This window comes from Pyrenophora tritici-repentis, chromosome 10, assembly GCF_003171515.1.
Source record: "Pyrenophora tritici-repentis strain M4 chromosome 10, whole genome shotgun sequence".
Lineage (NCBI taxonomy): Eukaryota > Fungi > Ascomycota > Dothideomycetes > Pleosporales > Pleosporaceae > Pyrenophora > Pyrenophora tritici-repentis.
The window spans coordinates 3,368,571-3,396,327 of NC_089399.1; the positions used below are offsets into that span (position 1 = coordinate 3,368,571).

General features: G+C 52.1%; 11 protein-coding genes across 11 annotated transcripts; 5 read left to right on the plus strand and 6 right to left on the minus strand.

Moving 5' to 3' along the window:
• Positions 1-532: 532 nt before the first annotated feature.
• PtrM4_051270 (HSP70 multi-domain protein) lies at positions 533-2,837 on the minus strand (the record flags this gene model as incomplete). Its single annotated transcript, XM_066104906.1, has 7 exons — positions 533-677; positions 819-1,034; positions 1,088-1,123; positions 1,183-1,970; positions 2,026-2,376; positions 2,432-2,541; positions 2,597-2,837. The coding sequence occupies 7 exons, from the start codon at positions 2,835-2,837 to the stop codon at positions 533-535; spliced, it is 1,887 nt and encodes a 628-aa protein (XP_065959470.1).
• A 1,744-nt stretch (positions 2,838-4,581) lies between these two features.
• PtrM4_051280 (DUF1769 domain containing protein) lies at positions 4,582-5,990 on the plus strand (the record flags this gene model as incomplete). Its single annotated transcript, XM_001936903.1, has 2 exons — positions 4,582-4,633; positions 4,681-5,990. The coding sequence occupies 2 exons, from the start codon at positions 4,582-4,584 to the stop codon at positions 5,988-5,990; spliced, it is 1,362 nt and encodes a 453-aa protein (XP_001936938.1).
• Positions 5,991-7,101: 1,111 nt separating this feature from the next.
• Positions 7,102-8,084, plus strand: PtrM4_051290 (uncharacterized protein; the record flags this gene model as incomplete). The annotated part of the gene is made up of 2 exons (XM_001936905.1): positions 7,102-7,482; positions 7,533-8,084. The coding sequence occupies 2 exons, from the start codon at positions 7,102-7,104 to the stop codon at positions 8,082-8,084; spliced, it is 933 nt and encodes a 310-aa protein (XP_001936940.1).
• A 1,196-nt stretch (positions 8,085-9,280) lies between these two features.
• Positions 9,281-11,078, minus strand: PtrM4_051300 (GPI transamidase component GPI16 precursor; the record flags this gene model as incomplete). Its single annotated transcript, XM_001936907.2, has 2 exons — positions 9,281-10,679; positions 10,726-11,078. 2 exons carry the CDS (start codon positions 11,076-11,078, stop codon positions 9,281-9,283), a joined length of 1,752 nt encoding a protein of 583 aa, XP_001936942.2.
• Positions 11,079-11,287: 209 nt separating this feature from the next.
• On the plus strand, positions 11,288-14,291 carry PtrM4_051310 (LUC7, U1 snRNP component, mediates U1 snRNP association with cap-binding complex; the record flags this gene model as incomplete). Its single annotated transcript, XM_001936908.2, has 4 exons — positions 11,288-11,318; positions 11,370-11,710; positions 11,759-12,134; positions 14,074-14,291. 4 exons carry the CDS (start codon positions 11,288-11,290, stop codon positions 14,289-14,291), a joined length of 966 nt encoding a protein of 321 aa, XP_001936943.2.
• Positions 14,292-14,898: 607 nt separating this feature from the next.
• On the minus strand, positions 14,899-16,059 carry PtrM4_051320 (FtsJ, 23S rRNA methylase; the record flags this gene model as incomplete). The annotated part of the gene is made up of 1 exon (XM_001936910.2): positions 14,899-16,059. The coding sequence occupies one exon, from the start codon at positions 16,057-16,059 to the stop codon at positions 14,899-14,901; it is 1,161 nt and encodes a 386-aa protein (XP_001936945.2).
• Positions 16,060-17,264: 1,205 nt separating this feature from the next.
• Positions 17,265-18,944, plus strand: PtrM4_051330 (uncharacterized protein; the record flags this gene model as incomplete). Its single annotated transcript, XM_001936911.2, has 1 exon — positions 17,265-18,944. One exon carries the CDS (start codon positions 17,265-17,267, stop codon positions 18,942-18,944), a length of 1,680 nt encoding a protein of 559 aa, XP_001936946.2.
• A 223-nt stretch (positions 18,945-19,167) lies between these two features.
• PtrM4_051340 (Tymo-45kd-70kd multi-domain protein) lies at positions 19,168-20,211 on the plus strand (the record flags this gene model as incomplete). Its single annotated transcript, XM_001936912.1, has 1 exon — positions 19,168-20,211. The coding sequence occupies one exon, from the start codon at positions 19,168-19,170 to the stop codon at positions 20,209-20,211; it is 1,044 nt and encodes a 347-aa protein (XP_001936947.1).
• A 138-nt stretch (positions 20,212-20,349) lies between these two features.
• PtrM4_051350 (MhpC, hydrolase or acyltransferase (alpha-beta hydrolase superfamily)) lies at positions 20,350-21,537 on the minus strand (the record flags this gene model as incomplete). The annotated part of the gene is made up of 1 exon (XM_066104907.1): positions 20,350-21,537. The coding sequence occupies one exon, from the start codon at positions 21,535-21,537 to the stop codon at positions 20,350-20,352; it is 1,188 nt and encodes a 395-aa protein (XP_065959471.1).
• A 795-nt stretch (positions 21,538-22,332) lies between these two features.
• On the minus strand, positions 22,333-26,349 carry PtrM4_051360 (RNA binding effector protein Scp160; the record flags this gene model as incomplete). The annotated part of the gene is made up of 3 exons (XM_001936914.2): positions 22,333-22,531; positions 22,584-25,651; positions 25,699-26,349. 3 exons carry the CDS (start codon positions 26,347-26,349, stop codon positions 22,333-22,335), a joined length of 3,918 nt encoding a protein of 1,305 aa, XP_001936949.2.
• An 804-nt stretch (positions 26,350-27,153) lies between these two features.
• PtrM4_051370 (uncharacterized protein) lies at positions 27,154-27,729 on the minus strand (the record flags this gene model as incomplete). The annotated part of the gene is made up of 1 exon (XM_066104908.1): positions 27,154-27,729. The coding sequence occupies one exon, from the start codon at positions 27,727-27,729 to the stop codon at positions 27,154-27,156; it is 576 nt and encodes a 191-aa protein (XP_065959472.1).
• Between the last annotated feature and the right edge of the window lie 28 nt (positions 27,730-27,757).

Below are 27,757 nucleotides of genomic sequence, written 5' to 3' on the forward strand. Positions count from 1 at the left end.
GGGAACTCCGAAGACAGAGTATCTGAAGAACACACCACCGGGGTGTCACCTGGGTGACATAAAATACTTGACAGCGACAGTGTGGGTGAACTCTAGTATTCTATTACTATCTGGCATATCTGGCGCATACTTAACTTTTGTATAGTATAATGTTAAGTATTTCATGTCACCTAGGTGGTGTCAGAATGCTTGACGGTGTAGGGTAAGCACCTAACAGGCATGCCTGGCGACTACAGTGGCCTCTGAACACTGGTATGTCAAGTATTTCATGACACCCAGGACACAGTCAATGTACGTATATCGCACACAGTTACCAGCCAAAACAACATGATATTATTCTTTCATAATTGATTCGTTCAAATGATACTATCATAGTGCGAGCAAACTCCGAATGTGCCGTGAGCTTCTAAACTGTCTCACGCACTAAAGTGCTTTTACTCATACATGTGGCCAATAACTATGCCTAGCTAGCACCGGGATCGCAAACAAAACCCCTATGTAAGATGCAACTTCTACCACCCAAGTTGATCATCTACAACTCATCGTGGTCCTCAGGGACATCATCGCCACCAGGGCCACCAGACGAGCCGTAAAGCTTGGAGGTGATGGGGTAGGCGACATCGGACAGCTTCTGGAACTGCTCGTCAAAGTCCTCAGCTTGCGCCTCGTCGGCGTTGCTCTGAAGCCAGTCCTGGGTCTCCTTGACGGCCTCAAGGAGGGTCTCCTTGTCCTCGTCCTCGATCTTACCACCAAGACCCTCCTCGTCCTTGAGCTGGTTTCGGAGGCTGTAGGCGTAGTTCTCGAGCTTGTTGCGGGACTCAATGCGCTCCTTGTGGGCCTTGTCCTCCTCGGCGTACTTCTCAGCCTCCTCAACCATGCGGTCAATGTCTTCCTTGCTAAGACGGCCCTTGTCGTTGGTGATGGTGATGCTCTCACCCTTGCCAGTGCCCTTGTCAATAGCGGAGACCTTGAGGATACCGTTGGCATCGAGCTCGAAAGTGACCTCAATCTGGGGAACACCACGGGGAGCGGGACTGGGTTCTGTTAGCTGTTGTATTTTCATGCATTTCAGACGGAATCAACTTACGGAATGTTGGTAAGCTCGAACTTTCCGAGTTGGTTGCTGTTGGGAAAAATTAGCAAGACAGTCTTTGTAGCGAGCGCTCAGGGTAGGAAACTCACTTGTCCTTAGTCATGGACCTTTCTCCTTCGAATACTTGGATCAAGACAACGGGCTGGTTATCGGCGGCAGTGGAGAAGATCTGGCTCTTCTTGGTGGGGATGGTGGTACCACGCTTGATCAAGTGGGTCATAACTCCACCGGTGGTCTCGATACCGAGGGTAAGAGGGTTGACATCCATGAGAATGAGAGACTCAGCGGCGGCGTCACCAGAGAGGACACCACCCTGAACAGCAGCACCGTAGGCGACAGCCTCATCGGGGTTGACATCCTTGCGAGCCTTCTTTCCGAAGAACTCCTCAAGCATGGCCTGAACCTTGGGGATACGGGTGGAACCACCGACGAGAACGATATCATCGATGTCGCTCTTCTTCATCTTGGCGTCCTTGAGAACCTGCTCAACGGGCTTGAGCGTCTTCTTGAACAGGTCGTTGTTGAGCTCCTCGAACTTGGCGCGAGTGAGAGTCTCGGAGAAGTCCTTGCCCTTGTGGAAGGATTCGATTTCGATCTTGGTGGTCTTCTGGGAAGAGAGCGTGCGCTTGGCCTTCTCAACCTCGCGCTTCAGCTTACCCATGGTCTTAGCGTCCTTGGTGATGTCGACGTCGTTCTCCTTGTTGTACTTCTTGGCGAAGTAGTTGATGACACGGTTGTCGAAATCCTCACCACCGAGATGAGTATCACCAGCGGTAGACTGAACCTCGAAAACACCCTCCTCAATGGTGAGAATGGAGACATCGAAAGTACCACCACCGAGATCGTAGACGAGAACCTGGCGTTCCTTCTGGTCGGTCTATGGAGTTTGTTAGTCCAGGCTCGGAAATATTGCAGACAGACTGTCATCTTACCTTGTCGAGACCGTAGGCCAAAGCGGCAGCGGTGGGCTCGTTCACAACACGGAGAACATTGAGACCAGCGATAGTTCCGGCGTCCTTGGTGGCAGCGCGCTGAGCGTCGTTGAAGTAGGCGGGAACAGTGACAACAGCGTTCTTGACAGACTCGCCGAGGTAGCTCTCCGCAACCTCCTTCATCTTGCCCAAAACCATGGCGGAGATTTCCTCAGGTGTGAAAGTCTTGTCTTCGCCGTGTACCTTGACGCCGACGTTGGGCTGACCATTCTTGTTGACGACCTTGAAGGGGAAGTGCTTGATGTCGTTCTGGACAGACTTGTCCTTGAACTTCTGACCGATGAGACGTTTCTACTCCATAGTCAGTATGCTAGCATGCGAGAGGCGAGATATTGGGTCTACGTACGATATCGAAGATGGTGCGTTCGGGGTTGGAGGCGAACTGGTTCTTGGCCGCGTCTCCGACAAGACGCTCGTCGTCTGTGAAAGCTACCCATGAAGGTGTGATACGGTTACCTGGAGGGGTTTGTGAGTTTGGCTCTTGTAGGCGGAATGGACTATGGCGACTTACCTTGGTCGTTGGTGATGATTTCTACCTTTCCGTTCTTCATGATACCGACACATGAGTATGTGGTTCCAAGATCGATACCAATAACGGGGCCAGAGACAGCATTGCTGTCTTCCTTGAGGGGTTCCTGCTCCTTGGCGTGTGCTGTCTTAGCCAGCATCAAACCGCCAACGAGGACGAGGAGAAGGTATAGGGCGATAGACCATGTCGAGCGCGAGCTCGAACTCCGTGAGCTTCGCGCCATTGTGGAAATGTGTGGAATAGTCTGTCGAAGACTAAGTGGCCTTTAATGCCGAAAGCAAGTGCGGGCGTAACTCTCTGGGAGCTCGCAATGTGTGGTGGAGTAGACGAAGCTCTCCGGGTATCGTAGAAAAGGAAACAAGGCGGATTGCTGTTGTTCCAGGTGAGGTAAGGAGGAAAGGCAAGAAGCGGTGGAAGGCCTAGGTTATATGCTGGCCAGTCGTGGAAGTATTTCGAAAGAACACCTTGCGATCTCGAATGCTAGCTCCGAAAGTGGCCTAGCGCCGAGCTTGCCCATGGCGCTTTTGCCCCAACCGCCCGCATCAGCCTCAATTACTCTCGCATTTGATGCAACCTGGTACAGGACACGTGTAATTTAGCGGTGAAGTTCCATTCTATTGCTATCGTGTTCATTTCTGTGACTCCGCAATTATCCACCTTTGTAGGCCCCCGAGTCCTGGTGCGCCAAAGAGTAGCAAGAACTAGCCACGGTAATGCTATCGCCGGTATCAATTTACCCCTCCATCTTAAGCGAACACCTTCCCAAACTCTATTTCGAGGCTCAGGGTACCATTGCAAGAGCGATGAGATGGATTGCGATCACTGGGACCGAATTATGGATTGCGAATTTCCGAAATGACCGTCAATCCCCACGTAATTTCATTGGCTTCTACTTGGTTCTTTGTTACAAGTGTCCTTTCGGATCCTTCCAAGATTGCCAGGCGGAGCTCCACGCCGCCACCGATCAAACATCACCATCGCAATGACTCTTCGTTCTAAATGCAACGTATTCACTGTGATGAATTACAGTCATGCGCACGGCCGATTGATTGTAGTCGCTGCCTTGGAAGGAGCAAGTCATGAATTGCCAAACTGGCCTTTCAGCATCCCGCACGGTCCTCCGAATCTTCTACACAACCATCCATGGGATTACCGAGGCGTTTCACCTCCACTCGATCAGTGTGTTGTATAGATTGTACAATTTCGACACGTGGATGTAAAATGTGGCAACATTGCAAAAGACGACAACTGTCGTGATCTCTATAGTCGCCCTCGGTGGTCTACCGTGTCCTCTTGCCAACATACGTATTGCCTTTCATTTCTACAAAGATATCGCAAAAGACTTTGTACACTCTTACGCTTGAATCCACCCCTAGTGAAATACTGCACTGCAAACAATCTGCGTATTTCGAGAACATACACGCGCAGGAAACGTCATATTAGAGCATGTTTACACGGTTCCTGTAGAAAACTCTGCTGATGTATAAACAAGAGTATGGTATTTCGGAGCCCAGGAACTGATGATGGAGCATGTGCCATACCAGAAAAGGCAGATACAGCGTTCCCGAACCACCTTTGAACCGCCATCCTCTAGAGTGGCATTTTAGCAATTATAAGGCAGCTCTAGCAGCTGCTACAATTAACACATGCGACCGAAGGTAACCTGAATGTCTGTCCTCGCGGCTTCACGCCAGCCGCTTAGTAATCGGCCAGCCTGATTGGCCGCGACGTGATCACAACGTCATGGATTCCGTGTACCTACTACCACCGCTGGCGGCGTTATTTACCTGATTATGTGGTAGTTGGTGATGCTTGCCATCGGATCTGAGGTATATAGGTTTTCAACGATGCTTCGTATTCGGTGCATCAAGACGCAGATCTCCCCGCTCGCCGCTCTTTCCCGAGACATCACGCTGCCCCTCAATCTGCCGTTAGTTACACAACTGCGGAGACGCTAGATACATAGCATGTCGGGCAACGTTGTGGATCCAGAAGCACGAGACAAGTACCTTTTGCAAGGTGTGTATTACATACCTACAACTACGTTTCTGACTGACGATTCTCAGTAACCGCCGGACCATCCTATGACCCCTCCCAACACCAACAAGTGTCAGTAAACGGCTCAGAGGCAACTCACATCGAAAGCGATATTCTATCGGCATGGGTGCGCGTCCGTATCAAGGACTATCATGGCCTACCTCGTGGTTCTCCGGCTTCATCAACGTACTTTCAGCACCCACAGCATACAGCTGACCGTTACTCCGTCGCCTACTCCTTCGTTCCGAAGAAAGACATGTCTGGTTCTGACCTGGTAATGGGATTCGACTATGGTCACTCGATCAAGCATCAGTTGCCGCCAGGCTTCAAGTACGCAATGAAGATTGCAACCAGCCTGCTGGATCCAGGACTGTATTCCGATGCCTATTGTGACGAACCATACTTATATGGGCCTGCACTGTCAAGTTTCTTCGCATTTAGAATCGGCGAAACAATCAGCAAAGTCTCCGCCCAGGATCAACTAGCACAGCTAGAGAAAGAGTCGGACAATGTCATTGAAGAAGGCGCAGTAGGAAGTGGCAAAGAGGTCAGGGAAGCAGCTGGAATGCCCTCGAAATGGAAGAAACGAAGAAAGTACTACCTTAACACGCAAGCCTTGGCAAACTTTACATTTGAGAAAGATCGCGTGTACCACGCTGACTTCTTCAACCCACACTTGGACTTTGCGAACTTTGCATTAAGGCTCCCTGGATTCTCTATCTCAGTAGCGAAGTATGTGGACGAGAAGACGCATCATTTGAGATATGTGCTCCGGAACCGGCGTACAGAAGAAGTGCTATTTGTGGTCTTCTTCAAGTTGTTGTTCGGGAAGGAACTCGATGAAACTTTAGAGCGGGAGAAGAGCCGGGAGAATGCACCAGCTGTGGCGGAGAATACGGCTCCGGTTGACGGACCGAGAAAAGAAGGCACAGGCCACGATGAGCTCACAAAGGTGTGTGCTGCTGAAGAGGCTGAACGGCAGGCTGAATTGCGTGCTTCACAACCCCAACCTTCGCCTGGAGAATCCGCCACAGCGAGAGATTCGAAATTAGAACCTGCTGCGGCGCCAGCTTCAGCAGCAACTGACTACGACAAAGACCATGAAGACCAGAGCTACATTGGTCAAGCATCTGCAGCGGCAACGAGCCTCGCAAACACCATGACAGCGGTGTACACGGCCTTTGGCTTTGGTAACTTCTCGTCTTCATCTTCAGAACCTGACAGCTCGAGCAGAAGCAGCTCACCGCGTCCCGAAAATCGAACGATGGCGGCAGAGATTGATGGGATGGATGACGAAAAGGTGGAACGCTACTTGCAGAGCAGGCATAAAAGTTCATGAGACTCTCCGACGTGGTTCCGGAGCAGAGCAGATTAAGACTGTGTAGCCGTCGTACTGGCCAGGTTCGTATGACCTGGTGGTTGTTTCGCCAATGGCCATGTCCCAAGACCACTGATACCCAGTAAGGTCTCAGCTACGACCATGGCTTGCCTTTAAAGTTCATAATTTCTCTTATAATCATGGGCCGATGCAAGGAAGACGAATACCAAGCAATTTTACGGAGCCCGGCTAAGTGTCCAGAGAAGGCAGCTCGTGTGCTTGTTGACATGTCACTCATGTCTCTGGTAGCTGCTAACCGCCATCATGGTTTCAACAATCGCAAACACTATGCGCAAAAGGCACCTATCAAGGTGGGAAACCAGCTTCAGGGAAGGTGAGTAAGCCAAAGCAGCACCTTACCGCCGTCGGAAAGTGCCAAACGACAGTATGATAGGTTGTCTGCTTTCTTAGTGGCCTCAGGTGGGGCACGGAGGCTCGGGCACTCGGCCCCACGTGCATCTCGAAGCCGATGAAACCTCGGGGCTGTCTTTCTGACACACCCTCTGTACCGAACAGGTATTCGTACGGCAACAATACACGAACCCCATGACGCATAGCCGTAGGCGTGGCGTCCATCGTCGCCCTCAATTCGAGCCGGACTGCAATATAGTTGGGCGCCTTGGTGTAATTAAGCTTACGGTAGCTTATAAAAATGCACTGACGATCTGCGTACCGGAAGCAGAAGCTTCCATGGCACTAGCGATATGTGTTGTAAAAGACGCTCACTGGACACTTTTGATTCGACAGACCATGTGCGGAATGGTAGTGATTCATCGGCCTGTACCTTCCCGCGAGCTGCGGGTATCTGTGTTCCAGTCAAACGCGTCTTGCGGCACTTGTTGTGGCGCGGATTCATGCGTTGCCGGATGGGGTACTACCTCTTTATGTATCTAGACATGTCATCTTTGGGGCAAGTCAGCTTGGTGAAAAACTTTCCTCCACATGATTACCTTTCCGCAATTTGCACAATTCGGCCCTTTGCAACGACGCAGTAATGATGATAAGCGCCTGTCTGGACCTCGCGCTCTTGTGCCATCCTGTCCTCGCTCTCCTCACCATTCAACGACCGAAAATGCAGGCGCAAGAATCGAGATGGCAGTACTTTCTCTTCAGCTTTTTGTTGCTGCTAGGCATACGCTATGCCAGTAGTACGCCCACCGAGGAGCACGCCTTCCTTGGAACTGCTCGAAGCGTTTGCCAGTCTGTCGATCAACCAAACCCAATCGCAGCATTGTACCCGAACAATGCGACAGGAACACTGAACGGCACAATTTCAGTACTACCAATTCCATTGGAACTTGCCCGCCAACTCATCCCGTCGAATACCAAAATTCTGGAACACGCCTACCGACATCTCCTGCCTTGGTTCCCGGAGGGCATGTATCCGGCCATACTTCAGGCAGTGCACGACCACGACGTACAAGCTTCGGGATTCCACGTACCCGATTTTTCGGTAAGTACTTGTTCGCACTTGCACGCGTAGCCAGCGCTGACATGATTTAGCGCGCGGGCATTGAGTTTCCCTTTCTCGACCTCCTCGGCGACGGAAGCACGTCGTTCAGATGGGTGCCATCCATGCTCATGTCAGCTGACAATGCCATCGCTCTGAAAGGTGCAGCTGACTACGGCACCAACACGTTCCCCGCATCCTTTGATCCCTCCTGCGACGCCTACCGCGCGGTCCCCGACGCCAAAGACCCTGGAACGACTTTCTTCGGCGCCCAAAGCGTAAATTCCAGCGCTGCGTCCATTACGTCGGAATTTTCCCTCACGGATGAGGAATCGCTTCTTCCGATTAGCTTCTTCGTAAATGTCACCAACCAGGTCATCTTCGCTGATGGCAAATCTTGCGATAACATGATCCGCCTCTTCAACACCAGCGTCACCACTGCCCCCAACAAGATCGAGCGCGTCAAAGGAAGCGTTCGCGCCAAGATCTCGCCGTTTAAGGAGGATCAGTACTGGCAGGATGTTTGCGGTATCCGGCTAGACACCGCCTTTATCGAGAACAACTACCTGCCCTGCGAAAACTTCCGCGGCTACGGAACTGGGTAGGACTAGGCGCGATAGAAAAGCATTTAGAAAGCGGGAACATTTGAGGAGGAAATCTTTTGAGATGTGGCGTGTCTGTCTTTGTAAGAATAGACACACGATCACTACTACGGCTTTGTTTTTTTGGCTAAAAAACAGCGGAATCTTTGCGCGCGCGAAACGATACCCTTTTTTGCGCTACGACTATTTGGCGAGCAAGCAAGCAGTACGATTTGTATATAGTTTGAAAATGAATGGATATCTTGATTCATCAATTAGAATTTTCTTGATACACATGCACCGCCACAATTACAACTACAACTATCCCCCAGAAACCAATTCACTCCAAGAAATCTCCCCTCCAGCCCATCTTCTTACCCTGCGCTGCTCTGCATCTTCCCACATCACCCTGCGCCGCCCACGTATCCACCCATGCGTGCGCATACGTACACCCATACTCTCACACCATCCTCACACCATCTTCACACATGCTCACTACTTACACAACTACCGAGACCAATTACCTACATCAAGCACTTCCCAGCCGGGTCGACGCGACGCAACAACCCTACCTCAAGGCTTACTCCATCCCCCCCTGGCCGGTCGCATCTTTCTTCTGTTCTTCATTCCGTCCTCCTTCCGCTGCTTACCTACCTCGTAATCACCCAATTGGGGAATGTCGGTCGTAATCCGTTTAGAATTTGGGGTCTCCTTGCGTCGTGGTACGAAGAATTGCCTGCCCCCAGAACCCGTGCTAATCCCCAATGCCGGAATACGCGTCTGAGGGATGGCAAATGCCGAATCTATCCTTGTCTGTGCTTTGTGTGTCTGTGTGTGAGACAGCCAAACTCGGTAATGCGGGGAGGAACAGGCCACGATGCAGCAACGTAGGCATGAAACCGACGTCATGCATGATGGTGTCTGCGCACGGAGGTTTTTGGGCTGGGGAGATGCATGGAGGAGGTAGGTGTAAGGCATGACATTTTCTTTCTCAAGAAAGGTTGGTGGGATTGGTGGGATTGTGTAATTTGGTGTAGGGATGGAGAGAGGGAGAGGTATAGTTGTGGTTTCAGCTGTGGAGATTGTGTAGAGGGTTTTTGATACTACTATTTACTAGTAGTGGTAGCAGTGACAGCTACGATATACACGTAGAACAACAAGCACATCTCCCACGAAATTCGGGGTATGAAACTTAATTCCATATTCACACCCTCCACGACCTACTTCCCCAACATCGCCTTCACTCTCCCCAGCTTAGCCAACACCACACCCTTCAACCCCCCTGCAGCCATCGCAGGCACCTCATCCACGCCCACAAACCTCCGTACCAGGATGTTGAAAATATTGCCAAAACCCAGCGCCATGACTGTACTAGTAAGAATAATGACGTTATACGGCATACTGAAATCCGGCGTGGGGAGAGGAAGCAGCAACGAAGTCGTACGTATGTAAACGCCCTTTTCGTCTCCAGTTTGGGGAGACAGGATACGAATAACAGCAGGCGCAACATCGAAGCCTCGATTTGCATCTGGCGGGTACTCTGTGTATCTCAGGATAGCCTTTTCAAAGTCGTAGGTGAGTGTTAGAGTGGAGCTAGGGGGGATGACCATGCGGAGTTCGAGGTGGGTGCCGCGTTTGCGGTCGACGGCGGGGCGGTAGTAAGTTTCCCTAATTGGGCTCTCGTCTGTGGTGTCGACGTGGGCTTTTAGGGTGTGGAGGTAGGGCTTCATGAACCAGGGGAGAGACTCCAGGTAGACGAGTTCTACGGCTTCGGTGGCGGAGGGATTGCGGATGACGGCTTGGGTGCTGCCTCGCTCTTGGCCGTGGCCGTTGATGGATCTTGCGGCGAAGACTAGAGGGTCCGGGCGGACGAGGCCGGTTGTCATTTTTTGCTCTGGGAGGACAAGGTCGAAGTCTGTGCCGATGGGGAGTTTATAACAGCGTAGTGTGTCTGATGCTAGTCTGGACTCACTGAAGTAACCAGTGGTATTTACTTCGACGGTGCGTTCCGGAGGTGTGTTGATGCAGAAGTTGCTGGTCTCGATTCCACTGTTGTCGATCAATGGACAGGCTCCTCTAAGCGGTCTTCCAAAGACCTCCTCTAATGTCCACCCAGGCTCGGTGCCCTTGTGTAGTGGGTAACAGGTATCATGTGCATTATAGTGCTTTGAAGTGTCGCATTCCATTTGCTCGATTGGAAGAGGTCGCGGAATTGGGTTGTCTTTTGGGCGCTTGGCTCTTGCAATGTCCAGAACCATGTCCACACTCTGCTCTATTTCGATTGAACAGCTAGAGCTACCCTCTTCGCATGTTGGACGCACGTCTATAGCCATAGTCTGGAATGACGCATCGAATAGCTTGTGTCCGTCCAGAAGGCTGGATACACCTGCCTTTCCCTTGCATGGTAACAGCTTTAGGAAAGGTGTCAGGTTCTCGGTACAGACGACTTCGTGGGGAAGCGTGCCGTGAAGAAGATGGAGGTTCGATGTGTTCGAGTGCTGACCTTCGGGGTCAAATGACATGACGGGACGTATAGTCTTGGTAGCATCGATGAAGTTGATAGAGGCACAGAAGAGGCCAGACAAGGCATTGGTGAGCTTCAACCATCGGGCGAATGCTCTGTTCTGGTCAGCGCAAGTCTTGTACGTATTCACAGAAGCCATACTCGTCCTCATTGCCGGCTTCCACCCAGGCCCACAGCTCGACACCTGTGCCTCCTTCTCTTGCTCCGCTCCATGGCCGCTGGCCCCAATTCTCAGCATCCCATCGACCAACACTAAATCTCAGGTGGAGTTCCTTTGTATGCGCATGTTGCAGAATTTGTCCAAAGGATCGCGGAAAGTAGCGGAAGTTCTGCTGTTCGAATGCAGCTGCACTCTCGTTACTCCGGAAATTGAACGAGGCCAAAAGAGTGTCCTGAGGAAGAGGGCGGAGGAGAAGTCGCTCGCTATAGTCTGAGCCAGCAGTGACGGATGCTACTAGGCAATTGAGCAACAAGAAGAAAAGAGACGAGAGCATTTCAGCATTGTAGCGCTCCCTACGCAAGAATGACAGCTGGCGGCCGAGGTTTGATGGTGCGAAGTGAGGGTGAAGGGCGACGCACGTGTGATCGGCCGGGCGCCATGGGTACTTGGCACTGCCGCGGTCGCGATTTCTTTTGACAATACACTCACCCTACCAGCTCTCCACATCACGGCTCCACCAATCAACAACAAACGGTAGACATCATGGCTGCCGCAGAGACGCGTCGACTACTTGGTATGTTTAATTCCTGAGATTAATTGTGCGCCCCTACTAACAGTATTCCAGAGCAGCTTATGGGTGAGCAGCTTATGAGCGGAACCGACCAGCGCGCGCCTCAGCTTCCAATCACCGACCCCAAGGTCTGCCGCTCCTATCTTGTCGGAAACTGCCCTCATGATCTCTTCACAAACACTAAGAACGAACTGGGGCCCTGCCCTAAGGTGCACAACGAAGCGCTCAAGGCCGAGTATGCCGACGCCAGCGATGATCAGAAGCGCAGATGGGGCTTTGACTTCGACTATATGCGCGACATGCAGCATCACATTGACAGTTGCAACCGCAAGATAGAGTCCGCCCAGCGCCGCTTAGAAAAGACGCCCGAGGAGATCCGACAGACCAACGCTCTCGTAAGTAGCTTGGACCGCTAGCTTGGACTTTACACTAACACTACCCAGCTCAAAGCCATTCACGAACTCGAGAAATCAATCGAAGCCGGCATGCTCGAGATTAAAATCATGGGCGAGGAAGGCATGGTTAACATGGCCGTGCAGGAATTTACAAAGATCCGCTACAAGAAGGCGGAAAAGGAAGAGCGTGAGCGCGAGCTTAGGGCCCTTTCGGATACTGGCGGTCCCTCTGGGCACCAGAAGCTTCAAGTATGCGATGTTTGCGGTGCGTATCTTAGTCGGTTGGACAATGATCGTCGTCTAGCAGACCACTTTTACGGCAAGATGCATCTTGGCTATGCCCAAATGCGCAAGTCTTACGATGCCCTGACCAAGGAGCTCAAGGACAGGCCGCAACCCGGCCGCAACTCATACACTCCCTCGGGTGGCGACATGGACCGAGGCGGCGGCGGTGGAGGATGGGGAGGTGGCGGTTACGGAGGCGGCGGTGGCTTCCGCGGCGGGCGAGGAAATCGTCGTGGTGGTGGCAGAAGAGGCGCTTGGTAATCTTCTCTGGATTTCGGCGTTAAGGTGTGTGTATATGCGATTCCCAAAATGCGTGGCTTACTACAGACTCTTCCGCGACTATGCGGTAACTGTACCACAACTGCCGACTTTGGAGCCCCAAAGGGCAATTTGAGTCTTGAGACAGTCCAATCAGAAATGTACGCTTTCTCCAACATGCAACTTGACATGCTTCTAACCATCATCAAGGGATTCATGTGCGACTGCCGAGCTCTATCGGACAACACTGACCTTTTTTTCTGTTTGTCACCCTCATAGGTGAGTAGCGGCTGTTGTGACTTGCGACCATACGCATGCTTTTTTTTTGAGGTTTCGACGTCCACATGCACAAGGAATGCTTACTAGATGTGATCCTTTTGGGATCTCTTTCTCGCATTGCGTGTCATGGTAAGTCATGAACACGGGCGTCTCAATCCACGTTTCTGTACTGGTCATTACGTAGTTCCTTGGAACACTGCTGGAGACAAAGTTGAAACACCTAATTCCCGAAGCTTTCTTGCTGGGTTGTACAATCCCCCTCGTGCTCTACGCCTCTGGAATGTATCTTGGCTAAGAAATTTGCCATTTCAAATCTACGTCTCCCTTTCTTGAGGCGAATCAACCGAGGAACTATAGACTTTGTAGTATATAATACCACGGCCACGCCAAACTTGTCATCATTTTCACTTTGCAAGCAGACTGTACAACTCATCATGCATCCTCTACTTCTATTCAGCGTCCTCATCACCACCTTAATCCACCAAGCCACCGCACTGAGCCGTAGAGCCCCAACACACATCGCAAGTGAGTTCCCACATCTCCAAGGCAAAAGAGAGACCTTGACTCACAAACCCCCCCACAGTAACCCCCAACTTCCTCCCCCCTCACAACCGTCCCCTACGCCCACCACCTCATCCCGCCTTCGTCCCTCCACCTTGCCCACCACCGCCACAACAACACCAACAACTCCACCATACATGCCCGTCAACGCCCCTTCCCCACCGCACCCCTCCAAATACCTCTCCTCACCCTCGGCGGGCGCATCTACATAACCACCATAACCATCTCCTCGCAGCTCTTCTCCGTTGTGCTTGACACAGGTAGCTCAGACACCTGGGTCACTTCCTCCTCTTTTCGCTGTCTCGATTCAGTATCCTACGCCGTCATTGATACACAGTACTGTGGTTTTAACCGCACTTTTGACACGAGCAGTTCAAGGACGTGGAGGGAGGTGGAAGGGTGGCAGTTTGGTGTTAACTATACTGGGGGAGAGTTTCTTGTTGGGGAGTTGGGGTGGGATATCTTAGGTGTGGGTGGGGATGGAGGAAAGGGAAGACTGAGTGTTAATCAAACGGTGGGGGTTGTGGAGAGTGAGTTTTGGGTTGGTGATGGTATTAGTTCTGGACTCATGGGGTTGGCGTATTCGGCGTTGGTGAGTGGGGCGAGGGAGTTGAGGTATAGGAGTGTTATGGTCAGTCTGTGAGTTTTTCGTCTCCTTGCTTCTCTTCATTCCCACATGTCTCCAGTAACAAAAACAAAAAAATAAATACAAAAAATAGTGGGCCCACCGCGGATCGAACGCGGGTCTCTCGCAATTCGGCATGGGGGGAAGTGGAGGGGAGGAAGGGAGGGGAAGGGGATTGAATGCGAGTATTCTGCCACTGAACTATGGGCCCTTGGTTTGTGTACTTTGATGGAAGAATGTGCGTTTGTTATGAATATATACCTTCTTTCTTTGAAGGCTTAGTTATGGTGAAATGGGCACGGCGATCACACGGAGATCAAGTTTGCTAATGTGTATGGCGATGTTAGAACACAAGCAACATCCCAACCCCAAATCTTCAGCCTGGCACTCGACCACACTACAGACGGAAACTCCAGTCCAGGCGGCCAGCTAGCTATCGGTGGTATACCTAACGTGCAGCATGATGGCAACTGGGTCACCGTGCCTATCCAACCGATTGCGAAAAACGTCTACGCATATTACGCTATCAACATCGATGGCTTCGATATCACATCACCAATATCTTCTCCGTGACAACACAAGCGAAAACCCAGCTTCTTAAAACGCACATGGGGCATCCTCACAACCTGGACTTCCACCTCCACCTCCACCAAACGCTCCATCATATCCTCCCCCACCCTCACAATCCTCGACTCCGGATCCTCTCTCTTCTAACTGCCTGACGAAATCGCTGATCGCATCGCCTCGCTCTTCAGTCCACCTGCTGTGTTCAATGCGAATGCTGGGACATGGGTTGTTGCTTGCGATGCAGCTGCGCTCCGGGTGGGTATTGTTATTGACGGCTAGAGCTTCTACATTGCTGAGGATGATTTAATGAATCGGGGTCCTGGGGCGGCTGGTGGGCCGGGTGTGGGTGCGTCTGAGGGCATGTGTGTGCTGGCTACGCAGAGGGCGGGTGGAGGTAGTTGTGTACTAGGCGATAGTTGGTTGAAGGGGGTGCTTGTTGTTTTTGATTTGGGGGGGGAATGAAGTTAGTGTTGTTGGGAGGAGTTATTAGGTGGGATAGTGGGAGAGGGGATGGGCTGGGCTGGGTTAGAGGGACGGGAGGGGGGTGTTTGTTTAGATCATAGCATGGTAAAGGAAAGAGAGTTGACGATTATTTGAAAAAATCCCATCTTTCCTACGATACCGTCTGCTCTGCTCTACCTTTCGTCTTGCCATATGCTCCTCCAGCCAGCTTCCTCATCTCCAGCGCCCTCTTGTACGGTGGTGCGGTAGGCGGCTGTACAGGATCAAGACTCACTCTGTCTTTGGGTAGATGATATGTTGCATCTGAATCGTAAGCCGAAAGATCACCACAAGCAAGGAATGGTGCTATCCATCGCTGGCCGCCTTCCTCGATGTCTTCCTCATCGTCGCTTTCATCACCAAGATCTATTTCGATGGCGCCGTCGTCCCTCACATGTCGTAAAATCTTCTTTTCCAGTTTCGTAGTCTCTGACTTTTCTGGGCTGGGTAGTTGAGTTCCTGCACCGAGGGGCTTATCGAGGCTTGCAGTGAAGCCCTTTGGTGGGCAGAAACCCTCACATACGACAAAGGCTTCGATGCTGCTTGCGCGACTACTTCTTGGTTTTGCGACGCGGACCCGCTCGAAGACGATTTTGAGTTGGGCAAAGAGGAGATCGACGTCTTTGCCCCGGAAGATCTTGGCAACAAATTTGCCCCCGGGTTTGAGCACGCAGAGAGCGAGGTTGAGCGCGGCCCAGAGAAGCTGACTTTGTACGTAAATGTCTAAGTCGTGTAGGCCGGTTACATCAGGTGCGCCGTCTGAGATGACGAGGTCGACGGGTGAAGAGCCAGTTGTTGCATTGGGGTCATAGGTATCTGGGTCGAGGGCCTTGAGCATCAGTGGGATAGTTGAGGGATGCGTTATATCGGCGCGCATAGTCGTTACGCCTTCAAGTGGGCTCATAGGTTGGAGGTCGATGGCGACAATGCGTACTCCCTCCCTTGGTTTCGACTCTTCCGCCTTGACCTCAACGTCTCCCTTCTTTTCTGTCGTCGCGACCTTCTTATCCAGACCCAAGACTTGATCCCGCATTGCAGCTTGCTTCTCTTGCCATCCCGCTCGCCCAAATTTCTCGCCCTTGATGAGCACGCGCGATAGCACCTGACTCCAACTTCCTGGTGCTGCACATAGATCCACGACTCGTGTGACGCCTTCGAATAGATTGAATTCTTCGTCCAGCTGTAATAGTTTGTACGCTGATCGTGCCCGCCATCCCTCCTCTTTTGCTAGCCTATAGTACGCATCACGCTTGTCTTTTGAAGATTTTCCCATGATATCTTTGTGATATCTACTCGCTGTTCCTGACTCTTGCTATACCACTCACATCCAAATGTAGTGAGTCGGTTTTCCAAGTTGGGTCTTGAGACCCCGTTGTTGATTTTGAGTCTTTGAGGATCAATGGCTGCGGTACATGTCCAACATGCAGCAAGATAATCGCAGAAGTCGTCACGGATTTTCTGCTTAATATTTCCTAGGGGTTCACTGTAATTTGCAGATAAGGTTGTGAGTCGCACATGAAGTGCGGGCGTTACCATTCAGGTTAGACCGACAGAAAGAGCCAGGCGATCGAAGTGGGGCGAGCGGACTCCCGAACGCCGACAAGTTTTCCAAAAAGTTTACCAGCGAAAACGACACCTCGAACTTTTTGCGCCAGCACCCAATTCGCAATAATAGCCACGATGAAACGACCTCATGCTGCACCCAAGAAAGGCGCGCTGAAAGCGCAAAAACGCCAAAAGGTCGAAGATTTCCCCAAACCTCTACCGTCGAAACCGAAGCGCAAAGTTCAACTCAATGAGCTAGGATGGAAGACGGTGGAAATGCCCGATCGCTTGGATGATACGGAAGGGTTTTATGGGCTTGAGGAGATCGAAGATGTTATGATTGTCAAGGATCCTACAACCGGTAACCTTACATTTGAGACTACGAAGACCGAAGAGGAAGTCGCAAGAGATGTAGAGGAAGCGTGGCAACGGGAAGAAGAAGAGGCCCAGCGCCTGGAGAAGATAACATTTGGCAAGGATCAGGCGCCTGAGGACGAAGACACTGCCGATGAGAAAGTTGCGGAGGATAAAGCTGAAGTCGCAATACAAGCCGAGGACAAAGAGTTAGCCTGGGAGGGATTTAGCGACGACGATGACAATGTGCAAACAGAAGAGTCAGGTCAGGCTGCGAAGACAGTAAAGACACCAGATACCACGCAGGAACCCGGGACACAGAAATTAACAAAGACCGAGAAGAAGAAGAGGGCCAAGGAAGCAAAGTTGAAGAAGCTGGAGGAGGAGAAGGCAAGCGCAAAACAGGCCGCCGCGAACGGAGCCGCAAAAGAGAGCGAAGATGACAAAGAAGAATCGGATATAGAAGATCGCGAAGACGGCGAGACTTTTGGACCCGGCGCGTTTGATATATTAGCTAACCAGCCCGACGATGACGATGAGGACGTTTCCGCATGGGACGAGTTGGAGCTGTCCGAAGAGATGCTAGGCGCACTGGCCAAGCTCAAGTTCTCAAAACCGACCACCATCCAAAAATCTACTATACCCGAGATTTTGGCCGGAAGAGATGTCATTGGCAAAGCTTCGACTGGTTCGGGAAAGACGCTTGCGTTTGGTATCCCAATTGTAGAGTCGTACCTCGCCTCCAGATCATCAGCCTCAAAAGAACCAGAAGACAAGATGCCTATCGCACTTATTATCGCGCCCACCCGTGAACTTGCACATCAGATCAACGCCCATCTCATTGCGCTTTGCGCAAAAGGCGATTTCGACCCTCCATATATTGCGTCCATTACCGGTGGTCTTTCCGTTCAAAAGCAGCGCAGGCAACTTGAGAAGGCGGACATCGTTGTGGGTACCCCGGGTCGACTTTGGGAAGTCATCAGCGATGGACAAGGCCTGTTGCGGAAGTTCAAGCAAATCAAGTTTCTCGTTGTGGATGAAGCCGATCGTCTGTTGAGCGAGGGACACTTCAAGGAAATGGGGGAGATTCTCAAGGTCTTGGAGCCCGACGATGTGACAGATGAGAATGCCGAATCGGACGAAAAAGAAGAGATCAAGCGCCAGACCTTGGTCTTCTCTGCGACTTTTGGAAAGGACCTCCAGAGGAAGCTTGCTGGCAAGGTCAAGGGAGGCGGCTCAGATCTTATGAGCCAGCAACAGTCCATGGAGTATCTTTTGAAGAAGCTTCAGTTCCGCGAAGAGAAGCCCGTCTTTATCGATGCCAATCCAATGTCACAAATGGCCAGCAAACTACAGGAAGGACTCATCGAATGCGCTGGAACCGAAAAGGATCTCTACCTCTACTCCCTACTCATGTTCTATACGAAAAAGCGCGCTCTGGTCTTTACTAACTCAATATCCGCTGTCCGGCGCATAACGCCTTTCCTCACGAACCTCGCCCTCCCAGCTCTCCCCCTACATTCCAACATGCCCCAAAAAGCTCGTCTCCGCTCTATTGAACGATTTAAGGAACGACCAGGTTCTATCCTTGTCGCCACAGACGTCGCTGCACGAGGTTTGGATATTCCGCGGGTGGAGCTAGTAATCCACTACCATCTCCCCCGTGCTGCGGATACATATGTCCACAGATCTGGTCGTACTGCGCGTGCAGAAGCGTCGGGAGCTAGTATCCTAATTTGCGCTCCGGAAGAAGTAGCAGGTGTAAGACGACTAGTCGCCAAAGTACATGCCCGTGCCAGCGACGCGCCGAAGTCGAAGAAGACGGCGTTCTTCATCCGTACCTTGGATATCGATCGCCGTATCGTCTCACGCTTGAAGCCTCGCGCTACTATTTCGAAGCGGCTAGCAGACACGGTCATTGCAAAAGAGAAGAAGCATAGTGAAGACGATGTACTACGCCGAGCAGCGGAGGATCTGGGTGTTGACTACGACAGCTCCGAATTTGAAAAGGAAGCAAAGGGCAAGCGGGGACGTGGCAGCGGGAGAAAGAAGAAGGAGAAGGAGGCCAGTGAAATGACGAAGGCCGAGATGCAGGCTCTAAGAGCGGAACTTAAGAGTTTGCTTAGCCAGAGGATTAACACTGGTGTCAGTGCGAGATATCTCACTAGCGGCGGTATAGATGTTGATGCTCTAGTCGCCGGGGAGGGCAATATGGAGTTTTTGGGTAACCTGGATGGACTCGGGTTTGACGATATGTGAGGGGTGGTTGTCATAGTTGAAGTATATAATTCCTGGCGATTTGTAAGCCAATGAAAACACTTGCTGCCTAAATGGGTATCTGTTGTGGGTGACGTAGTGTGTTTATGTTGGACTTTCTACCGCTACACTACTATATAAAAGTTCCTTTCCCTTCCACGTCCCTCCAGCACAACGATATTGGATTGCTAGTTGCTGTGCCGTTCAGCGCACCGAGAAGACAAACATGGCCGACACCACCAGCAAGATGAAGAAGCCCAAAGATCCCGGAACTGAAGAACACAAAGACAACAGCCCACTCAGCGACCCTGCCACATCCGCCACATCCACAAAAACCTTTCATGCCACGCCTGACCCCCGAGAATCCCTCCACCTCCCCCTTTTTCTCGTCCTCCCCATCATCTACACTCTTCTCCACCTACTCATCATGCCCTCGCCGCGGCCCCTCCTCTCACGCACCTTCCTCCTTCCCCTCTTCACCATCATCATCGCCAGCAGCCTTGCCGACGTACACTGGACGCACAAGCTGTGCATCTTGGCCGTGAACAAGCGAATCGGGGAGGCCCTCAACCGGCGCGCGGCAGTGTATGAGGAAACTTCTGAGTTTACGAAACGGGCTGTGGAGAAGCTGGATGAGGTGAAGACAGCGTATACGAGGGATTGGATAAAGTTGTGCAGGTACCAGAGTAGTGCTGAGTTGGCTGTGTTGAGGTGTACTACGACGAGTTTGGAAGACATGGTGAGGCTGCTGAGGGTGTTGGGTGACAAGGAGGGTGGTGGGAGTGGTGGGAAAGGCAGTGGAGATGGATGTGGCAAGCATAGGAATCGTACCGGTGGCGGTGTCAAGAAGAGCAAAGGTGATACTGGAACTGCGATGGCATTGTCGAACGCAGACCAGATTGCGGCAACGGAGGAGCGCATCAAGGAGTTGAAGAAGGATATCGTCATTGCAGAAAAGGTGGAAGCGCTGTATGAGAGAGAGGATCTTGAGATCGAAGAGATAAGGCTGCTTGTGGAGAAGGAGGAGGAGAAGATACGGACCGTTGACAAGGAGGATAAGAAACTAAAGGTACAGCTTCCGACCTTGGATATGCGGACCCATACGACTGTTGAGAAGCTTATGCGGTCAAAGGGAGTGCAAGAGGCGCTGGATAAACAGTATGAAGAGTTGGATACGTTCTTGCAGGGTTTTGCGAATACATCAGGGTTTATAGGAGAGGAAGAAGACATGTATGACGGCTTAAGCTTTGAGGAGCTGAACAATGTGTAGATGGTGGGTTGTACTCAGGTATCATCACTGTAGGATGATGGAACGACCGGAGACTTTCATGACCGGGATATGAACATACACAGTTGCTAAAATCAACTTTCAGCCAACTCAACTAACCCATTTTCATGATATCCTTCATCATGAGTTCTTCTCCATCCACCCACTCACCCACTCCCAAATTTCCTTACTATTCTTCTCCAAAAACATAAAATGTCCATTCCCCCTCATCCCCACATCCTCCAACCTCAAATGTTCTACCCCCACAACACCCGCCTGTCTCAAAAACGCCACAGTACACTGATCATAAACTGCATGATACCCCGACTCAGACGTAACAACCAGCATCTTCAACACCTTCAAATTAACCAACTGTCTCGGCGGCGGACTCCTCGCCTGCAATAAACACCTCACCGTCTTATTCCCATTCCCATTCCCGCCCTTCGCCCCCTCCTCCTCCAGCACAACCTCCTCCCTAACCAACTCAACCCCCGGATTTACAACACGCGGCTCATACGCAACCGGCACATCAGCGACCCCCCACTTCCTCGCTGCCTTATCGCCAAACACCGCATCCCTAAACGGCGGCCCCGTAGGCTCCAACAACACAAGCCCCTTCACGGCCTGCGGTCTCGCATCCGCAATAAGCGGCGCCATAAGCCCACCTTGACTATGACCAACCAACCACACCGGCCTCCCAATCCGATCCAACAGCGCCGCTCCCGCTGCCTGAACAGCGGTCTGCTGAGCTGTCGCGTTTGCAATAAACGGCACGTTTGACGCGTAAAAGGCGTCGAAGATGGCGTCGCCCATGATGCCTGCTCCGGGCCACTGCGTGTACAGTTTGGCTTGCGGCCAGAGGTTTGAGCGCTGTGGGGCGGTGAAGCGGGATTCGATGTATTCGGCGGAGTAGGTGGATAGTTGTGTTGTGGTTCCTGGTGTTACGGCAGATCGTCCTCGTGCTGTTTGGTCTAGGATGTAGACTGTGTGACCGGCTTCTAGGAATTGAGATGCCCAGCCGCGGTTGCCATCGGGCTTGTTGAGGAAATTCGTGCCGGTTTGGGCTTGGCCGTGGATAAGGATCACGGGAACTGGCGTGGTGGTGTCGTTGTTGATGTTTTTGTAGTAGATCGTACCGGGGTTGTTTATGGGTGAGAGCTTCTCAACGTACATTTGGTTGGCGAAGATGTGGCCGCCATTATTATCGGATATGTAATTGCCGCCGACGTAGAAGTAGGATCGGATGGCCGGGGTTTCGTGGGGTATGGAATTGTTATTTTGTGGTGCCGCTGTGACAGCGAGGAATGCAAGTATTTGTAGGAATATCATGGTCGTGGTTGAGAAATATTGATATTTCTGATAAGGTGGAGTGAATGGCTCCGGGTGTAGTATTATAGTGTCGTAAGTAACCGATCGGTTTATTTTTCTCCCCGCCAATTATCCCTTCTTTCTCTGATTCTTTCTCTCTTACCAATGGAAGTCATGAAACGTCTTTAGCTTACGTAGGTGTTCTAACATAAGTTTTCGGGTCGCCTTCCTGGTACAAGTTCATTACAGCCACCATGCGGGGTGAGGCGTGGGTTTTCCGCGGAAGCTGCCTATTGCAGTGTACCTTGTTCGCCCTACAGGGGTCATATGCAACCACGAAATGTCATCACAATTCTTCCGTACTTCCAAACAAGAAGCTTGCCAAAAGTTGCTTAACCGATGATACATATTTTGCTTTGGGTATGTAGATGCCGAATGACTGTGTATGCGCACTTTAGTCTACATATTAATGCTTGCCCAGATAGATAAAAGTTCACACAAACAATACCCAAACACCTTTATGAATCAAATGACCAACCATCATGAAAACGTAAAACTAGTGATATTCATAAACTACATAACCACCCCACATCGTTTTTAGTCGTCACAACATGAAAAAGAATAAGATGATCCATGTGCTTCCAAAGTGCCCGAACAAATCAAAAGCAGGATGGGGCATCATCAATCCAACCCACACCTATATCATGAACCCCAAGATTTTTATGTTGGTGACGCCGCACCTGTCAGAACGTTCACCGCTCTTGGTATTCCCATATTCCCCCCAGTATAGTCAGTTTTTTGTACATGTACAGTTGTTTAAGAGCGGTCTCGGCGGCCACCGTTACCACCCTTGGAGACAATGTCGAGGATCAGCTTGCGAGCCTCCTCGCAACCGTCTTTGGTACCGACAATCTCAATGGCCTCATCCTTGGCCTGGTCACGGGGGACTTGGATCTTGGTACCCGTCTTCTTGCGAAGATCGTTGATGGTGGCACCTCCAGGTCCGACAACGAGCCTGTGATATATTAGTGATAATTCATCAAGTTATGAGGACGTAAGAAACTTACCTGTAGCTTCGAGGGTCGGGCAGGATGAGGTAACCAGTAGAGGAAGGCTTGGAAGCAGCCTCAATGGCCTGCTCAAGCCTCTGGCGGGCCTTGGACAAGCTCTCAGTAGGACCGCGTAGGATCCAGGGGATGGTAGCCGTAAGATCGGCACCCTCCTCAGGTGCATTGTTGTCGACAATCTCCCATGAGTGCTCATCGGCTCCTGAGGTAGCATCGTCGGTGATCAAAGGCAGAGCGCCGTTGGCACCCTTCCTAGCCTTTCCAGCTTCGGTCTGCGCAGGCTTGGGAGGAAGCTGTTCACTGCCATGGTCGACAGTAACCTTGAGCTGGTTGCGGAGTTGACGGAAGAACTGGCCGTTGTCTGAGATGGTGTGGTGGAGGTATCGTGGGACCTGGATAGTCTCGCCTTCCTGGCCCTTAACGAGCTCGAGAATGTGCTCCTTGGCCTTCTCGACAGCGGCAGGCTCACCAGTAATCTTGACCTGACTACGGGCTGCGCCAGTCGTTGTCTGCTTGGGGATATCCAACTGGATGTTGAGCTGCGATTCAAGAGAGCGACGTGTCTCGCCACCACGACCGATGAGCAGACGGTGCTTGTCTGGAGAGATCTCAATGGTCTCGCTAGTCTGGTTCTCCAACGAGGCCGCCTGTGCCTTCAATGCAGCAATGATCTTCTCGACCACAGTCTTAGGGCCTTCTACGCGGATAGTCGATTCATCTGACTCTGCGCGAGGGAATCGCACCATACGGGCCAAATCACGAGAGTTGTCTGGTCCGCCGGCTGAAGTAACAATGGAGCGAATGTTTGCGCCGCTGCCTCCAATGAGGTTCCTGTGGTGCTTCCTGTCCACGTCAAGAGTCTCAACAACAGTGTCATCAAATTCCCGAGCACGCTGTTGGAGGATCTTCTTTGCCTCTTCAACAGCCTTCTTGGTACCCTTGAGCTTGATCTCTGCGCGACCAGAAGGATCAGCGCCCTCACGGGCGCCAGGAACATCAATCTGGCAGCCGGTCTCCAAGCGGAGGTTCTCCATCTCGCGACCACCTGATCCAATCAGTCGCGGGATGTTGCTCTGCGCAACCGAGACAGTGTCGGTATGTGAGTTGTCCATGAGGTACTGCAGCAGACTGAGCACCTCATCACGAGCCTCGTCAGCACCCTTCCTGGGTCCGCGGATGATGACCTCATCCTGGTTCTGACCACTACGAACGTTCTTCTGTGACGATGCTTCACCAGCCTCGTCATCGTTTTGCGCTCGTCGGGGGAAGTTGATGCGCACACTGTAACGGTCCTGAAGACGCTCAACTTGTTTACCACCGCTGCCGATGAGGTCACGGTGGTATTGGGGCTTGACCTTTAGGATGTGAGTAGCCTCGTCCTCAAGCTTCTTAGCCATGTCAAGGATATCCTTCTTGCATTGTTGGGCCTTGGCAGAAGGTCCCTTGAGCTCAACCTTGCCATCGTTGATCTGAACATCGACATCGTACTTTTGGCGCAGACGCTGAATGTTCTCTCCACCCTTGCCAACAAGATGGCTTGCATACTTTTGTGGGTAGTCGAAGGCGGTGACATGGTTGCGCTCAAGCTCATCCTTCTCAGCTTGCTCAATGAAAGCAAGAATCTTAGCGTTGAGCTCGTCAACCGCGCTCGCAGGTCCACGAATGGCAAAGCTGTTATTGGACTGGCTGTGGGCCTCAGGCCGTCGTTGGCCGAACAAAGCCTGGACAGGGACTTGGTCAGGAGTAAGTCCCTTTTGTGAGTCGTTGACAAACTGCTCAATCTTGCGATGGAACTTGGGGTTGGACTCAAGACCACGGGCTTCGATTTGTGGTTGGTCCTTGGTCAGGCCAAGGATGTATTGCTGAGCGTCGCGCAGACCTTGCTGGTATGCTTTGATCTCAGCTGGAGAGGGTGCGCCGCGCGGAATAGCATATTCCTCATATGGAGTCTGGCCTTCGTAAACGAGGACTAATTCTGGTGATTGCTCAGACTCGTCGGGGAAGACAATGTGCACACCGTGGTCCTGTCGAACCTTTGGTGCGTTACGCTGGCGCAGGAACTGGTGGTAGAAAGGATCTACGTTCATGGTAGCAAACCTGCTGGGAGGGTGAGACGCAAAGACACTCATGATGTCTCCACGAGCCTTCATGCTGTTCTTGCCGTCACGCGCATAAATCTCCCAGCCAGTGGGGGCGTCGCGGTCAGTGGGAACGACGATACTGGCCTCGTGCTTGCGCTCAAGGTCAGCCAAAGCCTTGCGTTGACGTAAGTAGCGGGTGATGTTGTGTGCATGTGCTTGAGCATTAGGACCCCTGTGCTCGCGAGCAGCGTCAGCAGTGGCCATGGTCATGCTGGCGGCGAGGTCCTCGAGTTTGTTAATACCCTGCTCAATCTTATTGGGTGGGCCAACAATATAGACAGTCTCGCTATCATCCGAGCTAGGAGGCATGACGATGCTGCAGCCAGTCTCCTCCAAGAAGTCATGGAGAGAGTGGCCCCGGTCACCGACGATGAACTGGTGCCTACCACGCTCGATGGATCGCTGCTCAATAGCCAATTGCTGGCGGAGCTGCTGAGCACGGCGTTCGAGTTCAGCCTGTAGCTCCTGGGCAGCGGCGCGGTCACCAGAGATCTGAATGGGGAAGTTGGCCTGGGGAGCAAAAGGAACGGGTTGGCCTCGGGAGGCCTGAGGGGGAGCCTGCGACTGCCAGGTGTGGTAGGTTGGGATCTGGATGTTCACGTCACGACCCTGCACAAGCCTATCAGTATGAACGTTGTTCGGGCCTGCGAGGAAAGGATAGAACTCGGCAGGGATGTCCTTGAGGCGGAGGTTGACAGTCGAGGTGCGTTCGTTGACAATAGCATCAATCTCGCGACGAGCCATCTCAGCCGTCAAAGCATTGCCCTCGATGTGCACGTTGATAATGGTATCCTCATCCTCACCCGCTTCGGGCTTGGGGACGTTGATGCGGGCACCGGTGCGCTTGCTGATTTCCTGGATCTTGGAACCTTGACGACCGATGATGTGGGCGCGGACAGAGGCAGGGACAGGGACATCGACGGATTGCTGGCGAGAGTTAGTTTTGGTTCTATCAGACTTCATGCGTGACCTACCTTGGAGCCAACCTCATTGGCGACTTCCTTGAGAGCCTGGCGGACAGCTTCAACCGGACCGGTGGCCTCGAAGACGAGACCTCCTGGTGCCTGCTTGTACTCGAGCTTAGCCTTGGAACGCCTGTTGATGTCGCGGACAATTTCGTTGATGGGCTTCTTCAGCTCAGCGCGGCTAGCGACCTGGTGAGTAGCGAGAGAGATGCGCTCCGTGTGCTTGCCGGGGATGTTCATAGACGGGAGGGCGGGGCCACGGCCAATGGCGATCGGGGTGGACGTGCCATTGCTGGCGGCACTGCCATTGACGCCGTTGGAGGTAACAGAGGCAGGCTTCTTGCCCCAGGTAGGCGCGACAGCAGCTTGAGCGCGAGGTTTGACGGGGCCGAGGGCTGGAAAGGCCTCCTCAGACGAAGTGTTCAGGGCCGGCTTCTTCGGGGCAGCAGGAGCGGCATCGGCCTTTTGCTTGCCAGCAGCCTTCTCACTGAGAGGAGTAGAGCCATCGTCGGCAGACTTGGCGGCGGCAGGAGGATGGGCGATATCCTCCTCGTCGACAACGTCCTCGACGGTGACATGGTGGTCGGCATGTTCTTGCATGAGCTTCTGGGCTGGGGTGAGACCCTCAGTGGCCGAGCTGGCGACTGCTTCAGATGCCATAGTTGAGTGTAGACCGTTTCGAGTAGACCAAAGGGTATTCGCGTGGACGGTGGGTGGACGGGCTTAGGAGAGGGAAGCCAGTTTGCAGTCGGCGTTCAAATAATCGGGGGCTGTTCTGATAACCAAGGTCAGCACGATGGTGTCGGATGGAATTGGGTCGCTCTCCCCTCTTGCTGGGAGAATTTAGTGCGTTGGCTGTGCGTACCAGGAAATGTAAATGGACTGTCACTGGAAGCTCGGTCGGAGATTCGGTACGCAGGGTCTTTGTATAAAGGCGCTAGTCTCAGTAGGTCATAGCGTGATTTCACAAGAAGATGCGGGGTCCAATTGACTATATGCGTAGGAAGAAAACCACAGCAAGCAAAAAGCGGTCGCAATGGGTGTACTGCCGTGATGGACAGATCACGCACATGTGGCCAGCCTCTAGAATGTCCTCGAAGCTACTGCCTGCACCCCTGCTTCCCGATCCCCACCATTTCCAATCCCGTCGACAGAGGCTAGCCTAGTACACCGCCGCCCGCTAGCCTCCACTTTGCCCCAACCGCATCCCTCACCATGCCGGCAGTCGTGATGCAACAAATGACACCTGCAGCGCCGCTTTCTGGATCACCACCTCAGTATTACGACGTGTGCAAAGTGTGCAAAACAATGTTTGCGAGAAAAAATACAAAATGATTTCATACATGGCTAGGACATGATCCACACCAACTCAAAAAGAGCAGTGGGTCAGACGCAGTGCATAGTGGTAGAAGGCGTCATACGAGCCTTGGTTGAAGAAATGAACAAGCCGCAATAACGATGAAATCAACCGTTCCTCTCCCTAGTCTCCCAAATCGCCTCCCCAAAAGCCCACTGATTTCCAACTTTCCCCAAATCCTCCCTCAAACTGCCCCCCAGCACAAGAACGTCCTTGGTTTTTTTGTCGTCGTCCCACTCACAGTACACCTTGGGCATGCCGCCACCTTCTCCCTGCAGAAATCCCTTGAATCTGTCCTTGCAAAGCTGGTTAGTCATCGTAAAGGCATACTTCGTTGTATCGCGTCCTGAACCAGGATCGATGCCGACTCTGAAGGTGGAATCGATGCTGACTTTGAAGATCCAGCGGATGGGCTTGTCGTCGTAGGCGGTGACGTCGTAGGTAAAGACGAGTGGTGTGTCCGCGACAATCTCTGTGGGTGTGTGATTATCGCAGAATTGATTCATGACATCCAAGTAGACGCTGTCTTGTAAGTTGTGTTTCTCGTTGGCGAGACAGGCGTTGAGGTTTTTGCGGGGGATGAGGGTAGCGTTGAAGCTGTCAGTGAACGTTTCTTCTACAGTGAGAGGGGTGGCTAGAGTAGTGGCCGCGAAGGCGAGTAGGATGGTTGGAGTAACGTACATGTTGTTGATGGGGTTCAAAGTATGTGTG